Genomic DNA, 20924 nt, shown 5'->3' with positions numbered 1-20924 from the left:
AACATACCAACTGCATCAAGGAACTCACACACGGTCCAGTGAGGTACAACGCGGCTCTCGCCACATTGACTAGCCGCTTGTGAGTAGCCAATTTTCCCCTTGACCTCTAAGTTCCAGGGTGATCCGGTCTCTGCAGCCCAAGAGCAGGGCAGTCTAACATCAGGTGTTCATTTGACTGGACATCCCCGCAGACGCACATCTCATCAGGTCCCAGGCGGAACCGAAACAGATATTGGTTCAAATTAACATGGTTGGTGATCACCTGGGCACCCGTTGCCCAGGTATGCCTCGAGTTCGTTAAAAACGAACTCGAGGCATACCGTCCCCCCAAATACCGTATAAACTTGAACAGGGATCTTCCCTTACTCGTGGCTGCCAAGCTTCCATCTCGAGGCTCTGCAGCCTCTTCCGCAGACGGGAGATGGGCAACTGAACGAAATTTAAATCTGGTGCATTGTGATCACCGTTCCGTTCCGGTACTGGCCCGGCCCGAAACCGCATCCCAAATACCTCGGTCTCTCGGCCTCTTCGCAATCTTCACATGGCTGCCAGAATTTTCATCAATAATCGATTGGGAGAGCCTTTCCCAATACAGTGGTAGCCTCGTAGGAGGTTGTTTTAAAAACACCAGTCCATGCAATTAAGGCTCTGCGCTGGGCACTCCTTAAATTTTGAAGAAGTGCTCTATTCGTAGCCAATCTATGCACCCAGATGGTCGTCCCGTAAGATCTCATGCTTTCGAAGACTGCTTGGTACACCATGTACATTTGACGGCCAGAAAGCCTATAGTCTATCTGAGCAATCCTCCTAAGTTTGTGCATCACTGAGACGGCGTCCGCTGCTACTTGCCTAATGTGATTGCTAAACAGCAACTTCTCATCAAACAAAAAACTTAGATTCTTATGAACTCTCACTCGGCTGATTACATAGCCTTTATACTTAATGTGGAGTTTCGACTGTTCGATAATTTGTCTGCACCCTTGAGAAGCATAAACTTCGTCTTGGGCACAGAAATATTTAAATTTTGAATGTCCATCCAGCCCTCTGCGGTTGACAAGGCCGCTTGCGCTCGATCTTTCAACTGCGGTCGTGAATTACCACGAACTAAAAGGAGACACTCATCGACTGGGCCGTGACCCCTTCTGGGAATGCCAATCTCGGAAACCCGTCAAATACCAGGTTCTGTAGCAGGCGACCGAGAACGGAACCCTGCGGGCTTCCCCTGGTGACGGATTTTTCCACAGTTAGGTGCGCATCTTTAAACACAAACACCGTAAGATTAGACAAATAGTCATGTAATACAGACTGGAGGGCTACGGGAACATTGCAGCGTTCCAACTCATAGAGAACAGAACTACAACACAAGGAAGGAAATGCTGCCTCTGTGCCTATAAAAATTGCCAAAACATATTTACAGGCGGTGATTTCCACCTCGGCAAGAGCATTTAAGATGCAATCCTCGGTGCCAACTCCTTTCGTGAAGCCATACTGGCCTCGATTTAGAAAACAGTTCACCTCAATGCTTTCCCAGAGCCGTTCCACAACCAGCCTTTCAAGCAACTTACCGATTACCGGCAAGAGACTGATGGGCCGATAACTGCCGATCGCACTAGGATCCGTTCCCGGTTTTAAGAGCATCCTCACCAAAGCCACTTTCCAACAAGTCGGGAAGCAGCTCCAGCTAAGGAACTCCGTGAACAGCGGGTCTCTTATGACAGGCAGCAGATGAATATATCCGGGTCAATTTGGTCGATCCCCCGTACCTTTTTCAGTGCCATTCGAGAAAACACTCGGTCTATATCTACGGGATCCACAGCTCATATATATATATATCAGGGAAGGCCCGTAGATTCCCGGCCACGGAAGTGCATAGCCCGCGCCCTAACGCCGACCTCTGCTTCACTCTACGGAACATCTGGAAACAGAATATCCAGGAACGCCTGGTAAGTCGCTAAAGATGTTAAGTGTGGTCACATGATTTTGCGAGCTGCCAGGTAACATGCAACTCGCTCATCGAATCTTGCCATAACTTGAGTCTGGCTTCCTTGATGGCATGTACATACTCATTACGGGTGCGCCGGTAGATCCGCAGACGCCCAGCGTGCACGTCATCAACGATAATCCCCGTTAGGGGGCGACGCTGGTATCTTCTCATAGCGGACCTAACTCTTCCGCGCAGCACGCTAAGGTCAAGGAAATGTGAAAGTCCAAAGGAAATGTGAATGTCCAAAGGAAGCTTAAAGTGAAGGCGTTGGCTGAGTTATTAGTTTTTACTGATATAAATGTCTGCCGAGGCATTTGCATCGGTGGCATTCCAACTGAGGCCTAGCTGGTGACTGTGAGATGTAATCAGTTGGAGGGTCTGAAGACGACCTCTGGTAAAGCTCAAGGGCTAGGAATGGAGGGGGTGGTGTGACAACCGGGAATCACCACAAGGTTGGTTTCTTCCCCTTTGGGATTGGGATGTTCGTCTTATTGTCCATGCTTCACTATTGTAAACAGCTACTAAGCTGCCTTACAGCTTATTAATGTAAGCCTTCAACAAAAAAAGATTTCTTTTTTCTATCATGGTTTTTATAGGATTTTTTATGATTACAGCTGTACACAGCCAACTTAATTAATTTTTTTTATTATTTAAGTGTAAATTTAGCACTACACAAAAACATTTTTAAGAATATCCTGATAATTCTTAGATTCATTTTGATAGTACCAAATTTATTTAGCATGAGAGTAGTGGTACTTTTTTTGCTTTTAACTTTACTTTTGCAGAATTTTACACAAGTTCAAAACCAACTAAATGTAATCCAGTGATGATCAAATTTTTCACTAATTTAGAAAAAATTATTAAAAAATATAATAATTATTGTAAACTGATTGAATAATTTTTAACACTGTAATTTAACATTAACATAATATTAATCTATACAGCTTTCCATCAGTTAAAAAAAGAAAAAATATTCTGAAAATGATTTAAGTAAGTTTAAGTGCTTACTGTTCATAATATTTATTCATTCTTCTCAAAATCTGAAGTAGAATTTTCATGATTTGTTATGAAATAATGAAAATAAATGAGAATTTATTTTCATTTTTTTTTTTATTTTCACACGGATTTGAACACTAGATCGTGGATACCGGTGTTCTTTGGTGGTTGGGTTTCAATTAACCACACATCTCAGAAATGGTCGAACTGAGAATGTACAAGACTACACTTCATTTACACTCATACATATCATCCTCATTCATCCTCTGAAGAATTATCTAAACGGTAGTTACCAGAGGCTAAACAGGAAAAAGAAAGAAAAAAGAAGAAATTACATTTAAGTAGAATAATGAGATTCAATTTTTTGAACATAATATATTATTAATGTAAAAAATAAATAATTACACTGGTAGACAAAAAAAAAATTTAGTATGGTATGATTTCTTGAATTACTTTTTTGCGTACATTACAGATCTGTAAATACAATTTTTCTATCACCTTTAATTTTAAATAAATTACGCTTCAGAAAAATTAAGGGAAAATATAGTTAAAACCTATAAATATTATAATTTTTCATGGCAATACTGTGTTAGAATCATTTCACTGATGCTTTTCTTTTATAAATAGCCTCAGGTATATCCCAAATTAATGTCCAACAGTAATCGGCTAACATGTTTGTATTTCATTTCCCTTTGTAGCAGCTTTCCATCACCAAAATTTCTTGGTGGAAACGTTCACCATGTTTGTCACTTAGGTCTCTGAGGTTGTCTGGGAAAAAATCCAGATGTGAGTGAAGGAAATGTATTTCCAAAGACATATTACATCCCATAGCTCTTGATTAACAAAGTTGATTAACAGTATCGTGGTAACTGTCAGATTTTTGTTTACCAAGGAAGTTTTGCAAATGCCTTTAAATGAAGCCCAAGCTGCACTTTCTACATTATTTAACAATGAGTTAAATACATCATCTTTGACCAACTCTCTTATTTGAGGAGCAACAAATATTCCTTCTTTAATTTTTGCTTCACTTACATTTGGAAATTTCTGCCTGATGTACAAAAATCTGGGAATATCCTTCTTCATTGCTTTTACAAAATTTTTCATTAGGCCTTGTTTGATATGGAGAGGAGGTAAAAATAATTTTTTGGGTTCAACTAAGGGCTTATGAATAATATTTTTCTCATCTGGAGTTAAGTTGTCTCGTTTCTTCCACTCTTTGGTAACATAATGTTTATTCCTAGCTCAGCTGTCCCATTTTCAAAGAAAACACGTGTACTTAGTATAGCCTAACTGCATGCCTAACTTTATAATTTTGCCTATAACTTTCAAATCACCACATATGTTACAGCTATGTTGTTTATTATTTATTTTTTTTAGAACATCTTTCATCACATCGTATGACTATTTCAAATTAATACCATAAGCGATTGGTATTGAAGGATATTTGTTACCACTGCGTAGTAGAACCACTTTTAAATTATACTTGGACGAATCTATGAAAAGGTGCCAGTCCTCAGGTTTATGAACTTGTCCTAAGTGCAACATAAGTTGCACTTTTAATACTGAGAAAGTTCTTTATGTCGGCTTTGAAACCCTGAAATTTTTGTATTTTTTTAAAGTAAATTCCAAGCTTGCAGTCTTGATCTTTGCTTGATTTTTTGATAAATTTAAATCTCTAACCAAGTCATTTAGTTCACCTTGTGATATAAGATGTGGCTTATTGGGAGGTAAATTAAAATCAAAATCATTGTTGTCTTCATCAGTAGTGCCTGATTCTTTATTGCTGCTTTTGAAACATACATTCACAGGTGGCCGAGGAATTGAATAATTTCACTGTGAGGTACAGGCCTGATTGCAGATTGCAATGAAGGATATTTTACTGTATGTTTAGATTTTTTAGAAATTCCAGACACACTCCTCTTAAATATACCAAACAATTACTGCATACTATATGAGGAGCCCACATCTTATCCTGATCACCAATTTTGCACTGAAAGTACAAATGATACGCTTTTTTAATTAAAGGTGTAATGTTTTTCTATTTGATTTTACAGTAAATTCACCACATGCTGCAAAACAAAAGGCATCAACATCATTTACACAATTTCAAGGCATTATGACACTGCACTGTTAACAAACTTAAGACAGCAATAAGACTAAACAAAATTAATTCATTCCTAAATTCAGTGCTTAATACAAACACACAGCTGTGTTTTCAGCTACATGTATTGACCTGCACAAACATGATTAATCTTGTCCATGAAGACTCACTCTTCAGTATTAGATATGATATCATAATATGTGACTATGATATGATTTAATTCTTTGTCTAGTATTGTTTATTTATAGCTTACAAATTATGTTAACAAAGTTAAACAATAAAAAATGAGCTAACAGAATACAATACAGGAGCTTAAAATGCTATAATGAAAAAAAATCTTTTAATTAGAATTTAGAAATTTTTCAAAAACGATGGGTAATAGAAAGATTCTCAGTTCATAATTGTTTTCAGCATCAATAAACAAAAATTTTGTTTATTTTATTTTAGTGTTATTGTTTATTTTCTAATAGAAAAGTAATAAAACAAAAATGATTATTTTTTACTGGCAAAACAAAATTAACATTTAAAGACTTTTCTAAATTATTTTGAAGTATTTCTGTAGACAACCATCATCAAAATTAGTTCTGTTACTTTGCACCAAGGCTACAGCTGAAAATATTGCTGCAGAGTTTCTTTGAGTTGAGAAGATATATAAAGATGTATAAGATATAATTAGAAATGTGTGATGTGATCTGTGTCTGTTAATTAAATTTTTTTGTATTTTTCATCTCAGTAATGTTAAAAAACATTTAATACAGATAATTTTGGTTCCTGTTAGTGGCCTTGTATTTATGATTTGTTCTCAAAAATGGTTGGTAAATGCAATTGTCTCTATGAAATGCTTTTATTGAATCTTGTTTTAAATAGTGTTCATCAACTTGAATTCAAATCAAATTTAACTTATCGGTTTGATGAGCCTTTCAGATCTTTTACTGTTACATCTAATAATGTATAAAGTGAACAGAATTTAGTTTAGTTCTTTATTCAGTTTAGTTCATAAATGCTGGGTGTGTTTATCAAGGAATGGTATGCTTTGTTCAGAGTAACAAACCTGCCTTGTGTTTTACAATTACTTCTTCAATATGTACATAATTGAAATAATAGAATATTTCCGTTTTCATTTATATTAAATGTATTCTGTGTAGGAGTGAGTCAATAGAATAAATTAGTATGTATTGTTTTACGTTCTTGTGCAAGCTAGATATTTAGCAGTATTGAGCGCTTTACATGATATTCTAGTGGCAGTAATGAGCTGCATTTTTTATTCAAAGCAAGTATAAGCTAAGAGGTTTTTGTGAGGTTCAATAGACATGCTTTGAATAATTATATATAACTGTTAGTTTACTGTCTGCCCTGAAATGTTTTTCGTATTTTACTGCTTATCTTGAAAATATGGTTATTTTTTAGAATGAGAAATTATTGCACATGAACTAAACAGAACTTCATTTTCAAAATCTAAGTATGGGTTGTCGGATATAAACTCAAAGTCGAAACTCCATAATCAGTACACAGTGGTACTTATTATTTGAGCAACAATATGAACTCATAACGGTTATACGATACGCCAGCATATAACGTTAACGCAAACATTTCATTTCTTTCTCCTACAAAATTCTAGTGTAATATTTATATTTAGAATAGCATAAATCGTGACATCATTTATGGTATGAGCTGTAATCTAGCTCCTTAATCAGCCTGCTCGAATACCTTGAGAACTAGTTATGAGTTGATATACTAAAATGTAATCGAATAATTATTGTTTTTAAGTAACGTAAAATTTGTATTATTCTGGGTAATTTTGATTAAGACTCAATAATAATAAAATCAGTTTTTAGGAGGTGTTAAAGAAATATTTAAAATAGTATTTCTTTGAATCATTACAGAAATCGTTGTGCGTACGCTTCAACAAATTAAGAATTCAATGAAAGATTTCATGAAACAAGTTGCTCCCCTCCATAGAGAAAATACCAACCAACACCTTTAACCTACTGTAATAGCAACGTCCTAATAATAAAAGCTACGTCAACTCAGTCTGCTAGTTCGTTGCGGAACGTTAGTTAGTAGCTGGTGTTTTTTTGACAGTGTCGTTCATACACTGGTAATTCCTTCGTTTTTAGCCTTTGAGTGTAATAATTTTGATAATTACTAATTTTGATTTTGTTTACAATTGTTCTAATTCTTTGCTGATATGGATGAAGAAACGAAATATGTTGTAAGAAAAGTTGTCATAGACGTCGTTTGTTTATTTCTAGGTTTGTTTATATATCTTTCTCCTCGTCAATTATTTTATGTTTTGTTATATATAATTATATATCATAAATTGTTTTATAAGTAAAGATTTTGATTTTTAAATTACTTTTGCCGTTTTGTTTTTAAATTTTAATTAACCATTACAATGAAAGTATTGTTCGTTTATTGAAATATAACCTCATTTATTTTTGTTTGCATATTGATTCGACCATATATATTAGAACAAGTAAAGTTACTGATTCTTTAATAGTATACATAATTCTTATTTACTAAGGGATAAATAGCAAGCAGTTACAAATTCAGATTAATAGTTGTATGTGCAATAATTCTATCTTCTTTTCTTTTATTTGAAAGTAATAGTTCTGAATTTAACACAAGTTATTCATTATTCTTATTAGCTTACTATTTATAATGTTTATTTGTAAATGAATAAGGTAATAATATATTAAAAAGTATGTAGGCCAATGTTCTTTAATTTGACTCTAGTGTTGATTGTCACAAGAACATAATGCATCTGTAAGCTTGAAACTATATTTATTGTAATAGTTAATGGCAGTTTGGTTAAGCCCACACTTGTTTGAAATGTATAAAACTGAACACAAAAAAACCAGATTTATTGCAAATTAAAATTGGTAGTAAATTTTTATTTAAAAGATTATTGAAAGTTGATTTAATAAACTTCAATTAATTTTGTACATGTAAATTGTTTTTCTAAATGTCATTTTATTGCATGACTTTACTACACATTTTTATTATCAGGTTTAATGTTTTTGTTTAAATTTATTTCGTTCCAATTGTTTTGAAATAATAAGTTTTATAAAGAACTCATTCCAGAATAATGAATATTAATTTAATGAGAAATCTGTAGGTACCATTTGTAAGTTGTTCATGCCAGATGCCTGGAATCTCTGAAAATATATATTGATTAATGATGTAGAGTAAATATGAAAAATATATTGCTAGTTTCTAGTATTATAGTATTGACTGGAGAATAAATTATGTAAATGCTAATTTTTATTGATTTTTTTTAATTAGTTAATGGAGTGAATCAGTTTGGTTCCATGGTCGTTCCAAATATCTTTATTTTTAGACTAAAATTAAGCAGCTAATTATTTCATGTAATTGATGCAGTTTTGGTAACTAATGCTGCTTGTTTTAGATTAACTTGATTCCATTTAATTTATATTCCAACATTTTACATTCTCAGACCTTAATTTTTTTTAACTCATTTTATTTTGATATTTTATCTGGTCTTTTTACTTTGTACCATATAAAGTATTATTCATTTTAAGGGATAATAGTAAATCTGAAATTTCATAAATAACGCAGCTATTCACATTAGAATTAAGTGTACATGGACTGTCTTATAGAAAATCTTTAATGCTACTTAAGGATTTTAAGTTTACACTTTAGTGTACGGTCTACCAATCACCTCTGATTTTAATGGAATTTGGAATACACCTTATTTAGGATGTAAGTTTTTCATTACAATTGAAATTATTCGTCTGTAACATCTTTCATCCATTTATGCCCCTCATAAGTTAGCTGTACCCTCACCAAAACGTTTGTAAATCAGTACTTTACAAGTGTAATATACATTATTTTTAAACAAAATAATTATTTATATATTGACAAGAACTGCAAATAAGCATCTTTAGGCCTACATATTTATTAAAATGAAACAGATCATTATTTTGTTTTATAATTGCAACTATTTAAATATTCTACACCGTAATTTTTATGTCATTATGCTCTACATCTTATTTTTTAATAAATTAACTAATATTTTATATAGTTATTACATTTTTGTATTAAAACTCTATTAATGATTGTACATTTATATTTGTATCTATCAACTTCTGTTTGTGTCAAACTGTCACTTTTTTGAACTGATAGAGTAATTAGCTGAAATATTGTATTTGAAATGCTATTAAAAATATTTACTTTGTAAGACACTGATACACAAAGTAAAATTTTTTTAATGTTTCTCTGAATGTGATACCTGTCTCAGCATGGTTTTTTTGTATATTGCAGATCTATAAATAGAATCTTCTATTTCCCCCAGTTTAATAGAAATGATATATTAAAGATCTGAAACTATGATTAATTATTGCTCTATATTAATGATTAATATAACTAATGTTATGGGATGTCATATACTTACATCAAAATTTCTAGTAATTTTTTTTCTTTTTATAGGAAATATCAGGTACATATCAACTAAAGTCCAACAACAATCAGTTAGCAAACACTCCATTTGCCTCTGTAATGGTTTTCCAACTTTGAAATATCTTAGTGGAAACATATGCTGTGTTCATCACTTACTGCCCCAACAGTGTGAATACAGGAAATTCACTTAAATTTTTTTGAATTGGTCAAGCAGCCACCCTGAGATAAACATTACTGTCGACTGTGATAGCTTGAGATTTTTTGTATTTTTTTTTTAAAGAAAATTCCAACTTTGCGTATCTTGAACCTAAAAATTTTGCTTGATTTTTTGATCAGTTTAAATCACTTACCGAGTCATTTTCTCAGCTCGTGTGAATATGATGTGGCTCTTTTGGACTGTAATCCAAAGATGGAATCATGATTATCTTCTTCCATAATGACCTCTTTATCTCTAGTTTCACAGAACCAAGTTTTCAGGAACCTTAAGAAGTTCTTGAAAATCTATAAAGTGCATTTATTGTTAGGAACAAGTCTAAATGCAGATGACAATAAAGGATAGATTACAGATGTTTAGACTTATTAAAAATTCCAAATGCATTAATTAAAGAGAAATAACATAAGTTAAATAATTTTCATGCTTATTCATAGGAATACCAAATGGCAAGGTCTTTTTACACCTTTTAGCCTTCCTCTTAGTCGACCACACAGATATATGTATGTGTAATATGTATATATTACCCCATTACTTGTCTTACCCTGATCACTGATTTTACAGTCAGTGTATAACTTATAAGCCTTTTTAATTAGGAGTGTAATGTTTTTCTTATATGATTTTATAGTAAACACACGTAACAAAATCTACCTGAATCACTTATAATTACAAGCCATAATGAGACTTCATTGTTCACTCAATACAGTTATCACACTGACTGAAGAGATTATACTATTAAAATCGGTTGGCTAAGAAAGCCAACAAGCCTTGTGTTGTTTTGAATTTTACAGACACGTTGAATCTAGTTGATGTATCCTTTAATAGAGAGGATGATGTCATGATGTGATGTTTGTGTTATGACTAAAGTTATTGTTTCACGGTTAAAAACTGATTTATAGAATCAAAAATATATACTGAGCACATTAATATAAAGTAATCATATAAAATAAGTCAATGTATAATCAGTCAGTCATGTATCATATAATATCAACAATTATTAAAATTAAAATTTTGGAATTTTTCACAGAGTGATGGAAAAATTCTGATTTCGGATTTGTTTTCAACATTAAAAAACAGATTATTTTCATGTATGTTATGTTATGAAATAATTTTTTTTTTTTCAGTAATTATATTTATGTATAACTAATTTTGTTAGTTTTATTAAATTACAATATAAATAATTCATTTGGAAAGATTTTTTAAAGGGCACCTGGTACCTTGTATTTTTTAAAAATTCGATTTTTTTACATTTTTGCATATTTCAAATGTTATTTTATGGATATAAAACAAAAAAATAAGCAAAAATAATATTTTTTGTGGCAAAATTGATTTTTTTTTTTTTTTTTTTTGTTAAGCATTACACACTGAAAAATCCGAAGTTTGAAGTTTTTAAAGATTTTTATTTTTGTTGACTGTCTAGTTATGAAAGGGAAATTTAGTGTTTATTTAGGGAAAATTTTTGCAATTTTGGTCATATTCAGAAGCAGATGGCTCACGATTGTGAAATCTCCACGGAAACTTGAAGAATGTTTTGTTAGAAAATGGTAAAAAAATTTTCAGGAAAGGGTCAACTGAGAGATAAACTTCTCAGTGAAATTCATTGCTACTATGGTGTTGGTATAACAAAAATACACATGGTATAAAGGACATGAAGCGTGCAATATGGGTCATTTATTTTCATAAAATCTCACCAGATGAAAACCCTTCACAGGGCTTTGTCTGTGGAGCATCATGGACTATCATCGAATAAAAAGTGCTGAGGATGATGAGGAAGAAACCCCGGAAAATGCAGAATATGGTACTGGGATGCATTTACCTGAAGCAAATAATATTTTTAATCGTTTTCTGAAAATTGCATGTTTTTTTAAAAATAAAAGACCTGTTATCTCATGAATCGCTTAAAGTAGGAAAATGAAATTTTTACAGTGTGTTTGTGTACACAAGACACAGTTACTGAGTTGTTTTTAACACCTGATAATTTGTATTTTCTAAGATACATAACTTTTTGTGCAAATAATTATATTTAAAAAGTATTTATATAAAAATAAAAGTATATAATTGAAAAATTGTAAGTGAAAAAAGTTTTGTAGTAAAAGTATGAAAAAACTCTGTAGATAAAGAACGACCCTAAATTTCCCTGCTGAATTCTTCACCTAAAATAATGGGTCCTAAACTTATAAAAAATAACAATACCAAGATAAAAGGTACCGGGTGCCCTTAAACACTTTTAAAATATGTGTATGCAACTATGTGTGAATAGTAAATATCGAAGCGACTATATAATTTATATTTTGTTCCTTGTGGATGTGTTTATTGAGCAAACTGCAAAGCGTGAAAAAATGTCTGTTAATGTGTTTATAACTTTCATGTTATTTTTTTTTTCTATACTTTCCTACAAGTTGCACCCAAATATGAAATTAAATATTGCAGCAGCCGGTTTTCATTTTTTTTAATTAAGGAAATGTTCACAGCCAAGTGTCTCATGAGTAATGACACGTAAATGGAGGGACTAACTTAATTTAATTAAATGAAGAACCACAAAAATCATACCAAAGTATGGGCATTTCTTTATGAATTCTCTACTCAACTTGTAAAGTAGAATATCATATCTATTATTAAAGATTACTGAAGTAAAGTATTTAAATACTCATGACCAAATCCAATTCATGCCTTCAATCTCAGCATTCTTACGTATGTAATAAAAGGCAAAGCCGCGGCGAAGTTTAGTTTGTGAATGTCTGTTGGTTCTGTTGACAAATTACTCGGGGGGAACATTTTTTTTAAATTTGACAATTTCTGTTGTAGAGAATATGATGGATTTGATCAGTTTTAATTTCAAGTTAGGCGATTATGTTAAATATAAGATATATACTAGCAAGCCCAGCAATGCTTTGCTATTGCCATATTTGATTAAATTAACACAATTGAAAGTTTTGTAAAACATTAACAAAATGAACATTACAGAACTTCCAGAAATTTACCTTTCCCTTTTACCCCTTTTCCCATTTTACCATATTTCCTTTCCCCTTTTCCTTCCCCCATTTATCTTTCCCTTATTTCCCTCTCCCCTTTCATTTTTTCTCTTTTCCCCTTCCTTTCCCCTTTTTTTCAATTTTCCCCTTCTTCCCTTTTACCTTTTTCGATTTTTCCCTATCTTTAAATCTGTCCAGTAGTTTTTTAGTCTATACTGGACACGCATATCGGAAACATTGAAATGGAATCGCAAAATATTTAGTATAGCATGTGTTACTTTTACGTCCAACAGATAGCGCTGTTTTTCAAAAAGAGCATGTTTTTACCTGTCACAGTTGTGACTTCTTAGCTATATAAATAGTAGGGATATAAAAACACGCCCGTATTCGAATACAACGTTGTGTCAAAATTTCAAAGCAATCGGTGAAGAAGTTTCGGAGATTTAAGACTTTGAACAAACGAATATTTACATTTTTATATAGCGTATATAATTTTTATTTTTATAAAATTATATCAATACTTATAAGACCCGTATTCCTCTGTACCAATATATTATATTTTTTATAATCAAAAACCAACTTGAACAACTCAAGTACAGAATTACAAATAAATCTTTTAGGTAATCTTTTATTACAAATAAATCTTTTATATAAACTGAAAGTATTTTTAAATATAATGAATATAATTGTTAACAAAAACCTTGTCCTTATAAATCTGTTTAATTTCTTCTTTTATTAAAAATTTTTCACATAATTCTTTTGTCTTTTTAATAGGTAACTAATTATTAGGGTTTTCTAAATTAATAATTGTATTTAGGTAGCTATTATTTTGCATTCCAAACACGTCTTATTAAATTTAATTTTGTGTATTAAGTTTATTATTAATTTTGTAAATTGAATCGACGGTTTTTGTTTCCGAGATCAGTAACTTTTGTTATTAAAAAACAAAACCAAGAGCAATCATAAAACCTTAATTTAAACCGTATTGTACTTGATATATGAAATGCCGTACACTATCCGCACCAAAGTATGCGAGCTTGATTTTACTATACCATTTTTAGTTGTAAAGTTGGATAGCATGTAAAATTGTGATAAAAGCATAGCTATCAAAGTCATTGTTAAAATATATTCTAAATGCATTGTTTTAGTTACCTAAAAAATTTCAATAAAAGATTTTTGTAAGCGTTTTAAATTATATTAAAAATAAATAAATTGTTTATCGGTTATTTGATTTTCAGTCGTATGGGCTTTACTTTCCCGTCCAGCGATATAGCAGAGCTATAGCTTTGGGAGGGAAAGTATTCTAATCGATCCAATTTGGGCGTATGCGGTTTTCACCGGATCTTTACGTTTTGACACCTAATGAATCCAAAAAACCGGATGGAAATTTTCCGGATGTACGAATGTGTGTTCGGTATCGCACCCTAAATCATCTTATTACTTCAGAACTACTCGACCGATTTTGACCAGACTTGGTCAGATTACATCTATATATGTGGCATTGATATCGTTAAATTTTCAACTTTAAAGGTCAAGAGGGTGAGGCTGTAGAGCAAGTCCACCTCCGATATCTCGAGATTTCCCCTAATTAAGGTCTTATTTTTTAGAAACATTTGTTAACGATTAAAAAATAATATTTCCAACAAAAAAAATTTTGCAAAATCGCACCCCCACCCCGAAAAATGCTGTAAATAAACTACGGTTAACTGGATATTCTGCGTCATAAGTACCCCCTCTCCCACAAGGAGCGGTACTGCAGCACTGATTTACAGCTGTTGTAATCGTTTGCTATGTTGTGACATCACAGGTGACCGGTAGAACTAAATAAATTAATAATATTTAAAGCGGCCGCGCGAATGAAACACTGTATTTTTACGCGCTGTAATTAGAATCGTTGAATTAAATAAACAAAAAATATTATATTTAAAAAAAATGTTAGATATTTTAAATTGAGTTGTGTGTGTAAGCCGTGCATCAGAAAAAAGCGGCGTGTCGGCAAGTCCTACAACTGTGTTGTCAGCTTTTTTTAATTCAAAATAATTTACGATGGATTGAATACCACTTTTCTGCAAGACGATTTAAGTTGCTTTTCAAGTCATACAGTCCGCTTCACGTCGGTAAAAAAAAAGGAAGGCCAAAACAACTTCTAAAATAAGATTTAAAAAATTATTTTCAGTCTGTGATTGGAAGTTGTTGAAAATTATCTGGATTATTTTTAAGATTATTTCAATTATAGTTTGAAACTGAAATTTCGCTGAACCTCTACGATTTAAATTTAGGGATGAATTTAAGTTCTTTTTAATTATGAAAATTAAAATGTTATACCACGTAGAAAAGTTTTACAATAATTAAATGCACGCTTTAATATGATTTAAAAGAAAGAGTATGACTAATTTTTTGGGTGGGATTGATTTTCTGTAATAATTTTTATGATGGTAGAATATTCAGTAACAAAGAAAAATAACAGCGTGCTTTTTTATGATTGGCTCTGAAATAATTGTTAATACCTTACAGATGTACGTAAGGAAGACGACAGAAAACGAAGGTACAGTGGTAAAAGTCGGGTCAAATACGTCACGTTATTCCCTGTTTGCATTTTCATATTCAATAGGAATCATTAATTTGAGAAAGATTTTTCGATTTGTTCGTAAAACTTCCAAAGTAGTTTTTATTTAATAAAAGTTGAAATAATGTTACGAGTTAGATTTTGCTTGTTATTTGCATTAAGATAAAGAAAAAATAATAGTTGCAACAGATCAAAAAAATATGACCTTTTAATAATTTACTTATCTTTAAGTATAGCTTATCTATTTGACTACTTTTTTCGAATCGTTGTGCAATATAATTAATTATTTTTACCGTTTGCACATTATATATGAATTTTATGATTACTCTGAATCGTGAATCGGCAAAAAATAAAACGTTTATGTCGGCCAGCTTCCAAATAATTTTTGTGTTCATTTCTTGAAAATTAGACGTAAATATTTCTAAATTTTTGAGCAGTCCTGATATGAGTTATATCAATGGGAAAATAACTAAAATTTTTAATAATGTACACATCAGAAATACATAACATTTTAAAAATCATTTAGCAGAAGATTGGCTTGTCTAACTTATATTAGTAACTAATTTTCTTGACGACATATTCAAAATAGTAATTTTTTTCGTTGTATGTCTTAAATATAACGGAAATAAACCCGAATAATTCAAACTTTGTATTAACAAAATTATCCTTTTATAGAAAAAGAGAATGATAAATTACATTGTAGATTTCTCTCTTTTCTCTTTCGTTTGTTCTACTTAGTTTTCATAGACTTTTTTACTAACAAGTTCAATTTGAAAATTATTTACCAATCTGCAACAGTATATCATCGCATTTAAATTAGTTTTATTTTAACATCTTTAAAACTTCTGATTGTATGTTCGTGTGATTAGTCAAATAAAAGTAAATACCCTTATAAACACTAATAAATTTCTTTTTTAAATCTTCCTTTTACGGAAAGTACTCGTATTGTCTCCGATAAGATTCTCACGTGTACTGATTTTTTTTTTTTAACCTCCGAGTCCACCGTTAGGCATGCTTCAGAGGATGAGATGAATGATTTGTAGCGTGTGTGAAAAGTGACAGGGATTTGAACCCGGGACCTCCGGATGAAAAGCCGAGACGCTACCACTCGCGCCACACAGAGGCCGGCCACGTGTACTGATTAAAGAATAATATTTTTACGTGTTCACACGAACTTTAACATTAAAAAATGTTTAGCATTAAATATTCAAACTCTACTTATTAAGCAAGAAATATTTTACAAATAATGACAAGTTCAATTTCGTTTTATATCTGTTTTTAGTATTTTAATTTCTAATAAATACTTTTATCAACATTTTGCAATAAAAATTAAATATGATGATTTTTTTTACATTAAAGATTTCAAAATAGTGGATTTATGCATTTTAATTAGTATAGTTATTTATATAATTGCATTGTTATTGGTTACAAGTTTCATAATTTTATTGTAAAAAGAAAAAGATAACTAATCTGTTAAATATAATTTTGTTCTATAAGTATGGAAGTAAATGTTCAATTTTTGAAAAACCTTTGAACCAGCGTTTTTTTTTTTGTTTTTTTTTTTAATGAGATGTGTGCGCATCGACTGCTGTGATCATTTAGCCCGAATGGAAATTTTTAGCATATGAAAAATGCCATGCCTTTACCGGGATTCGAACCCAGGATCTCCGGGTGAAAAGTTATTCATCATAAAATACAATTATAAGAATAAAAATATTATTAGTTGGCGTATTAAGGCTTCGTTTTCATATGAAAAAAAAATTAAAAAAAGGATTAGTTTTTCAGTTGTCTAAATTGTTATTTTAAAAAGACATTTCCAAACAACCTTTACATCTTATTAATTTTTTTTTTACCATTACCAACTTTCATTTCGCACCCATAAAAAAATCAAAACTTTAGAAAAGAAATGAAAAATGTTAGTTTAAAGTTTGTTTTGTATAATATGAGTAGGCTACAAAAAAAAATTGTTCTACTGCAAAAAGCAAAAATTACAAGACGTTTTTTCATCTTTGCACGTCTTGTAAAAATTTACATGTTAACAGACTGCAGTCAAGTATGAGCACAGGCCTTCTGGTATGTTGACATTATTATTTTTTACTCCTTGATAAGTATTATAAATACATAAATTTTATTGTTAATTTTAATTTTTAATTAGAGAAATCAAAAACTGACCTAAAGATGTTTCTTTAGAATTTGAATATAACATTGATTATTTCTGCTGTACCTCAGTAGTTGGAAATTATATTTGAATTAATGAGGATAATTTATTTCACTATAAAAATCATACAATTTTATCGTTACCTGAAAAAAAATAATTGCTAAGTAACTATTCAGGTATGAATGATTTCAAAATTGATATGGTTGTCATTTTGAAAAAAAAATTATAATCACTATTTTTTTCTTTTTTTTTAGAAAATAAATAATTATTTAAATATTCATAGATATGTAAAATAAGGTTATTTCTTTGGTGTTAGTTTAGTATGCGTTCTATCGTACCATTGTACGAGATGCAACAGTAACGATGACTAATGGATAAGGAAATGAAAATAACGTGGGTTATCTCATTTGCATTTGGGTTCAGCGACGGGATATACGCTGCTTCCCATCATAACAGCGCGAATGCGACTCTGTCTCCGTAATCCATTCCGATGATTGACCGTTCTGCAGACGTCTCGCAGCGCTCGGCTTTGAACACTATACACTGAATCAACAAGAAAATTTCGTCGACCCGGACACGGGATTCCATACTTTGGGCATCGAGCGATCGTGGTACAAAGATTAAAATTTTGAAGAAAATGCAAGACGTTCTGAAACAGCACTTCCAGTCACTTCTCGATCATGTTTTTCGAGAAATCTGCGTAAAAATTAAGGATATGTTAGTAGTAGGGAAGTACCGGTTCTGCGCCGCCGACCAATAAAATTACACTATTTTGGTTATGTGACACAGATCCCGCCCCTCTACCATCTTGGAGATTTCCTTTTACGTCGCAGAGTTGCTAATTTATTTTTTACACGTTAAATATTATTTAATTATTCAAATATTTCAAACGTTTGTAGTACTGGATCAAATTGATCCAGCACGCGTCTTAAGTTGTAACATCACAGATAGGTGGGACAATTAAATAAATATTATTTAAAGTGTAAAAAAGTAATTGATCTGCTAGGTCTCGAACTGGGTCTCCCGATAAGAGGTGAATGATTCATAAGCTTCGCGGCCATACCGTCTGCCAAGTTGTGAATGCAAAATTTGTTCTACATAAGCCGCGAAAACACTAAAATAAAATAGTATAATATTAAATATATAAACAAAAAATGATAGAATTAAATTTAAAAAAAATTAATATTAAATAAAAAATAAATGAAAAACTGGTCTGTTAAATTAAATAATAATATTAATAAAATTCATCATGTAAACTAGACAGTAAATAATAAAAATTGATTTTTAAATAATTAATATTAAATAAAAAGTAAATATGTTTTTATTTTAACACTTAGTCTTCACTCTTACCGGGCGATCTAGTTCGAGACCCGGCCAGACCAGTTACTTTTGTATATTTTAAATATTATTTATTTTAATTCTCCCGCCGACCTGTGACATCATAACTTAGAGGATAACAGCTGATGAACGTGTACTATCAACCTTTGAAATATTCGAATAATTAATATTTAATGTGCAAAAAATAATTAGGTTGACAACTCTCTCTAATGCAGTAGTAAATGTAGTAATAATAACAATAATGTAGTAGTGTAGAAGCTACTACTACAATCCTATAGTAACTTACAGTAAGAATAGGATTGTAGTAGTAGCTTCCCTACTGCATTTGTTTCTAGCCTTTCTCCGCGATGTTCGATATGTTTATCGTAAGTGAGTTTGACTTTCTTGACAACCAATTTCTGATGTGGTTTTGTGTACAACAAAACTTACATTGGCACTGTTGTTATTATGATTGCGTGATATAGTCGTACAGTGGCTATGATCGTATTCTAGTTCTTATCTATTTATTACACTTATTTATCTAAATTTATTTAAAGTATTATAATTATTATTATATTATTTATTATTATTATTAATAAATATTTATATTATTATTATATTATTTGAAAATTGTAATTTCTCGTAAGACTTTTTACTTTGATGACTAGAATAGAATTTTTAAAAAACGAACAGTTTTGTGTTTTGCGGTTTCATTAATGAAACGAAGTAATTTTAATATCGGATATTGTATTTTCCAAGTCACCTTATCTAAGGCCTTATTAAAATCTATGAGTTTTATGAATATTTCTTTACAAACCTTATGCGTCTCTACAGCTTGCTTCAAAACAAATACGTAATTTGGGTACGACCTACCATTTTTATATCATGAATTTATCTGCACAGCATCGACTAATAGATTAAGAAAAAATATATATAAAAGAGTCGTTATATATACAATAATCGAAGTAAGTGGCAACAGTGGAAAAACTATTTAATAGACTAAAAGGAAAATGTCTGCCGTTCAAGTTGGCACCTCCAATATAGAAAATATCAACTGTTCGAAAAGAGTTTCCATTATAATCTCTCTTGATTATTTCAAAATACCTGTTTCACTTGAAACGCGTACTGTGGAAGAACAGCTTGCTGAGATAAGGTTTTATTTTCTGAAGATGTGGAACCGTCCGAAATTCACTTGCGGATGTTAAATCATTATGGTAAAAAGTGTATTAACTGCGCAAATTTTTATAGTGGGTCAAAAAGTTTAAATAGGGCAGAACCAGTGTTACCGATTTTCATCGTAGCGGAAGACTTACTGACGCTTTGCAAAATTGCATGAATGATCTTATTCACAAAGCCAGACGCATAAAAATTTGGAACTTGCTGAAATCTTTAGTGAGTATCGGCACTGCCTATTCCATTATTATTATTCCGTGTTAAACTGAATTACAGCAAAAAGCGTTAAGGTGGATTGCGAGGCAGTTGATTTTAAATCACAGACGCTTGAATTAACATTTTTACGGAACTTAACAACTTTAGCGGAATAATACTACATATTACTTGTGATGAAACTTACACTCATAATTTTGAAAATCGAGTATAAATGACAGTGAATGGAATGGAAACGTCGGAGAACGCTAGCCAGGAAAAAAGCAAAACCTACATGTCAGCCTGTAAATTGATGTTAATGGTGTTTCGGGAGTATTATATTATAAGTGCGATTGTTTGGAAAAACAACGTACAACAGCTAGTATTATTATGACATGTTAGAAAAAAAGATTGAACCCCGCATTTAGAAGGAGACACCCTGGTTCCCTCTCAAAAGGCATAATTGTTCTTTCTGCATGACAATACCTGCTCCATATACCTCACAAAAGAGGAAGCTATTTAAAATAGAACTAGGGAGGTGTTGTCACATCAACATACAGTCCTGATTTTGCACCTTGTAGATTTTTTTATACCTTCAAAGATTTTTTACATGGTACAAAGTTCAGCAACAGTAAGCAGGATAAGAATGCAGTACATAAGTGGCTCAGACACCGAGGAACAATTTTTTTACTGTTTTAATAAGAAACCTCACAGAAATATGGGAAAGTGCCTATATGTAGCCAGGGATTATGTTGAAAAATACATTAGTTTCATTCTTATTGAATAAATAATAATTTTTCTAGTCATTTATCTTGAGCCTTCCAAGCTGGTGGTT

The 20924-nt window shown here is 31.4% G+C and overlaps 1 protein-coding gene across 3 annotated transcripts in view; it reads left to right on the top strand.

Annotated features, from left to right (window-relative positions):
• Positions 1 to 6995: 6995 nt before the first annotated feature.
• LOC142321453 (putative phosphatidate phosphatase) overlaps positions 6996 to 20924 on the top strand; it is an 83237-nt gene continuing 69308 nt past the window's right edge. The window contains exon 1 of one of the 3 annotated variants that reach the window (XM_075359546.1): positions 6996 to 7333. In XM_075359546.1, the coding sequence (XP_075215661.1) occupies positions 7270 to 7333 (64 nt within the window). In that variant the 5' untranslated portion in view covers positions 6996 to 7269. The remainder of the gene's footprint in view (positions 7334 to 20924) is intronic. The other 2 variants (XM_075359547.1, XM_075359548.1) reach the window with 2 other exon arrangements.

Source organism: Lycorma delicatula, chromosome 3 (assembly GCF_047948215.1).
Source record: "Lycorma delicatula isolate Av1 chromosome 3, ASM4794821v1, whole genome shotgun sequence".
Taxonomy (NCBI): domain Eukaryota; kingdom Metazoa; phylum Arthropoda; class Insecta; order Hemiptera; family Fulgoridae; genus Lycorma; species Lycorma delicatula.
This window is presented reverse-complemented; position numbering and strand designations above follow the sequence as displayed.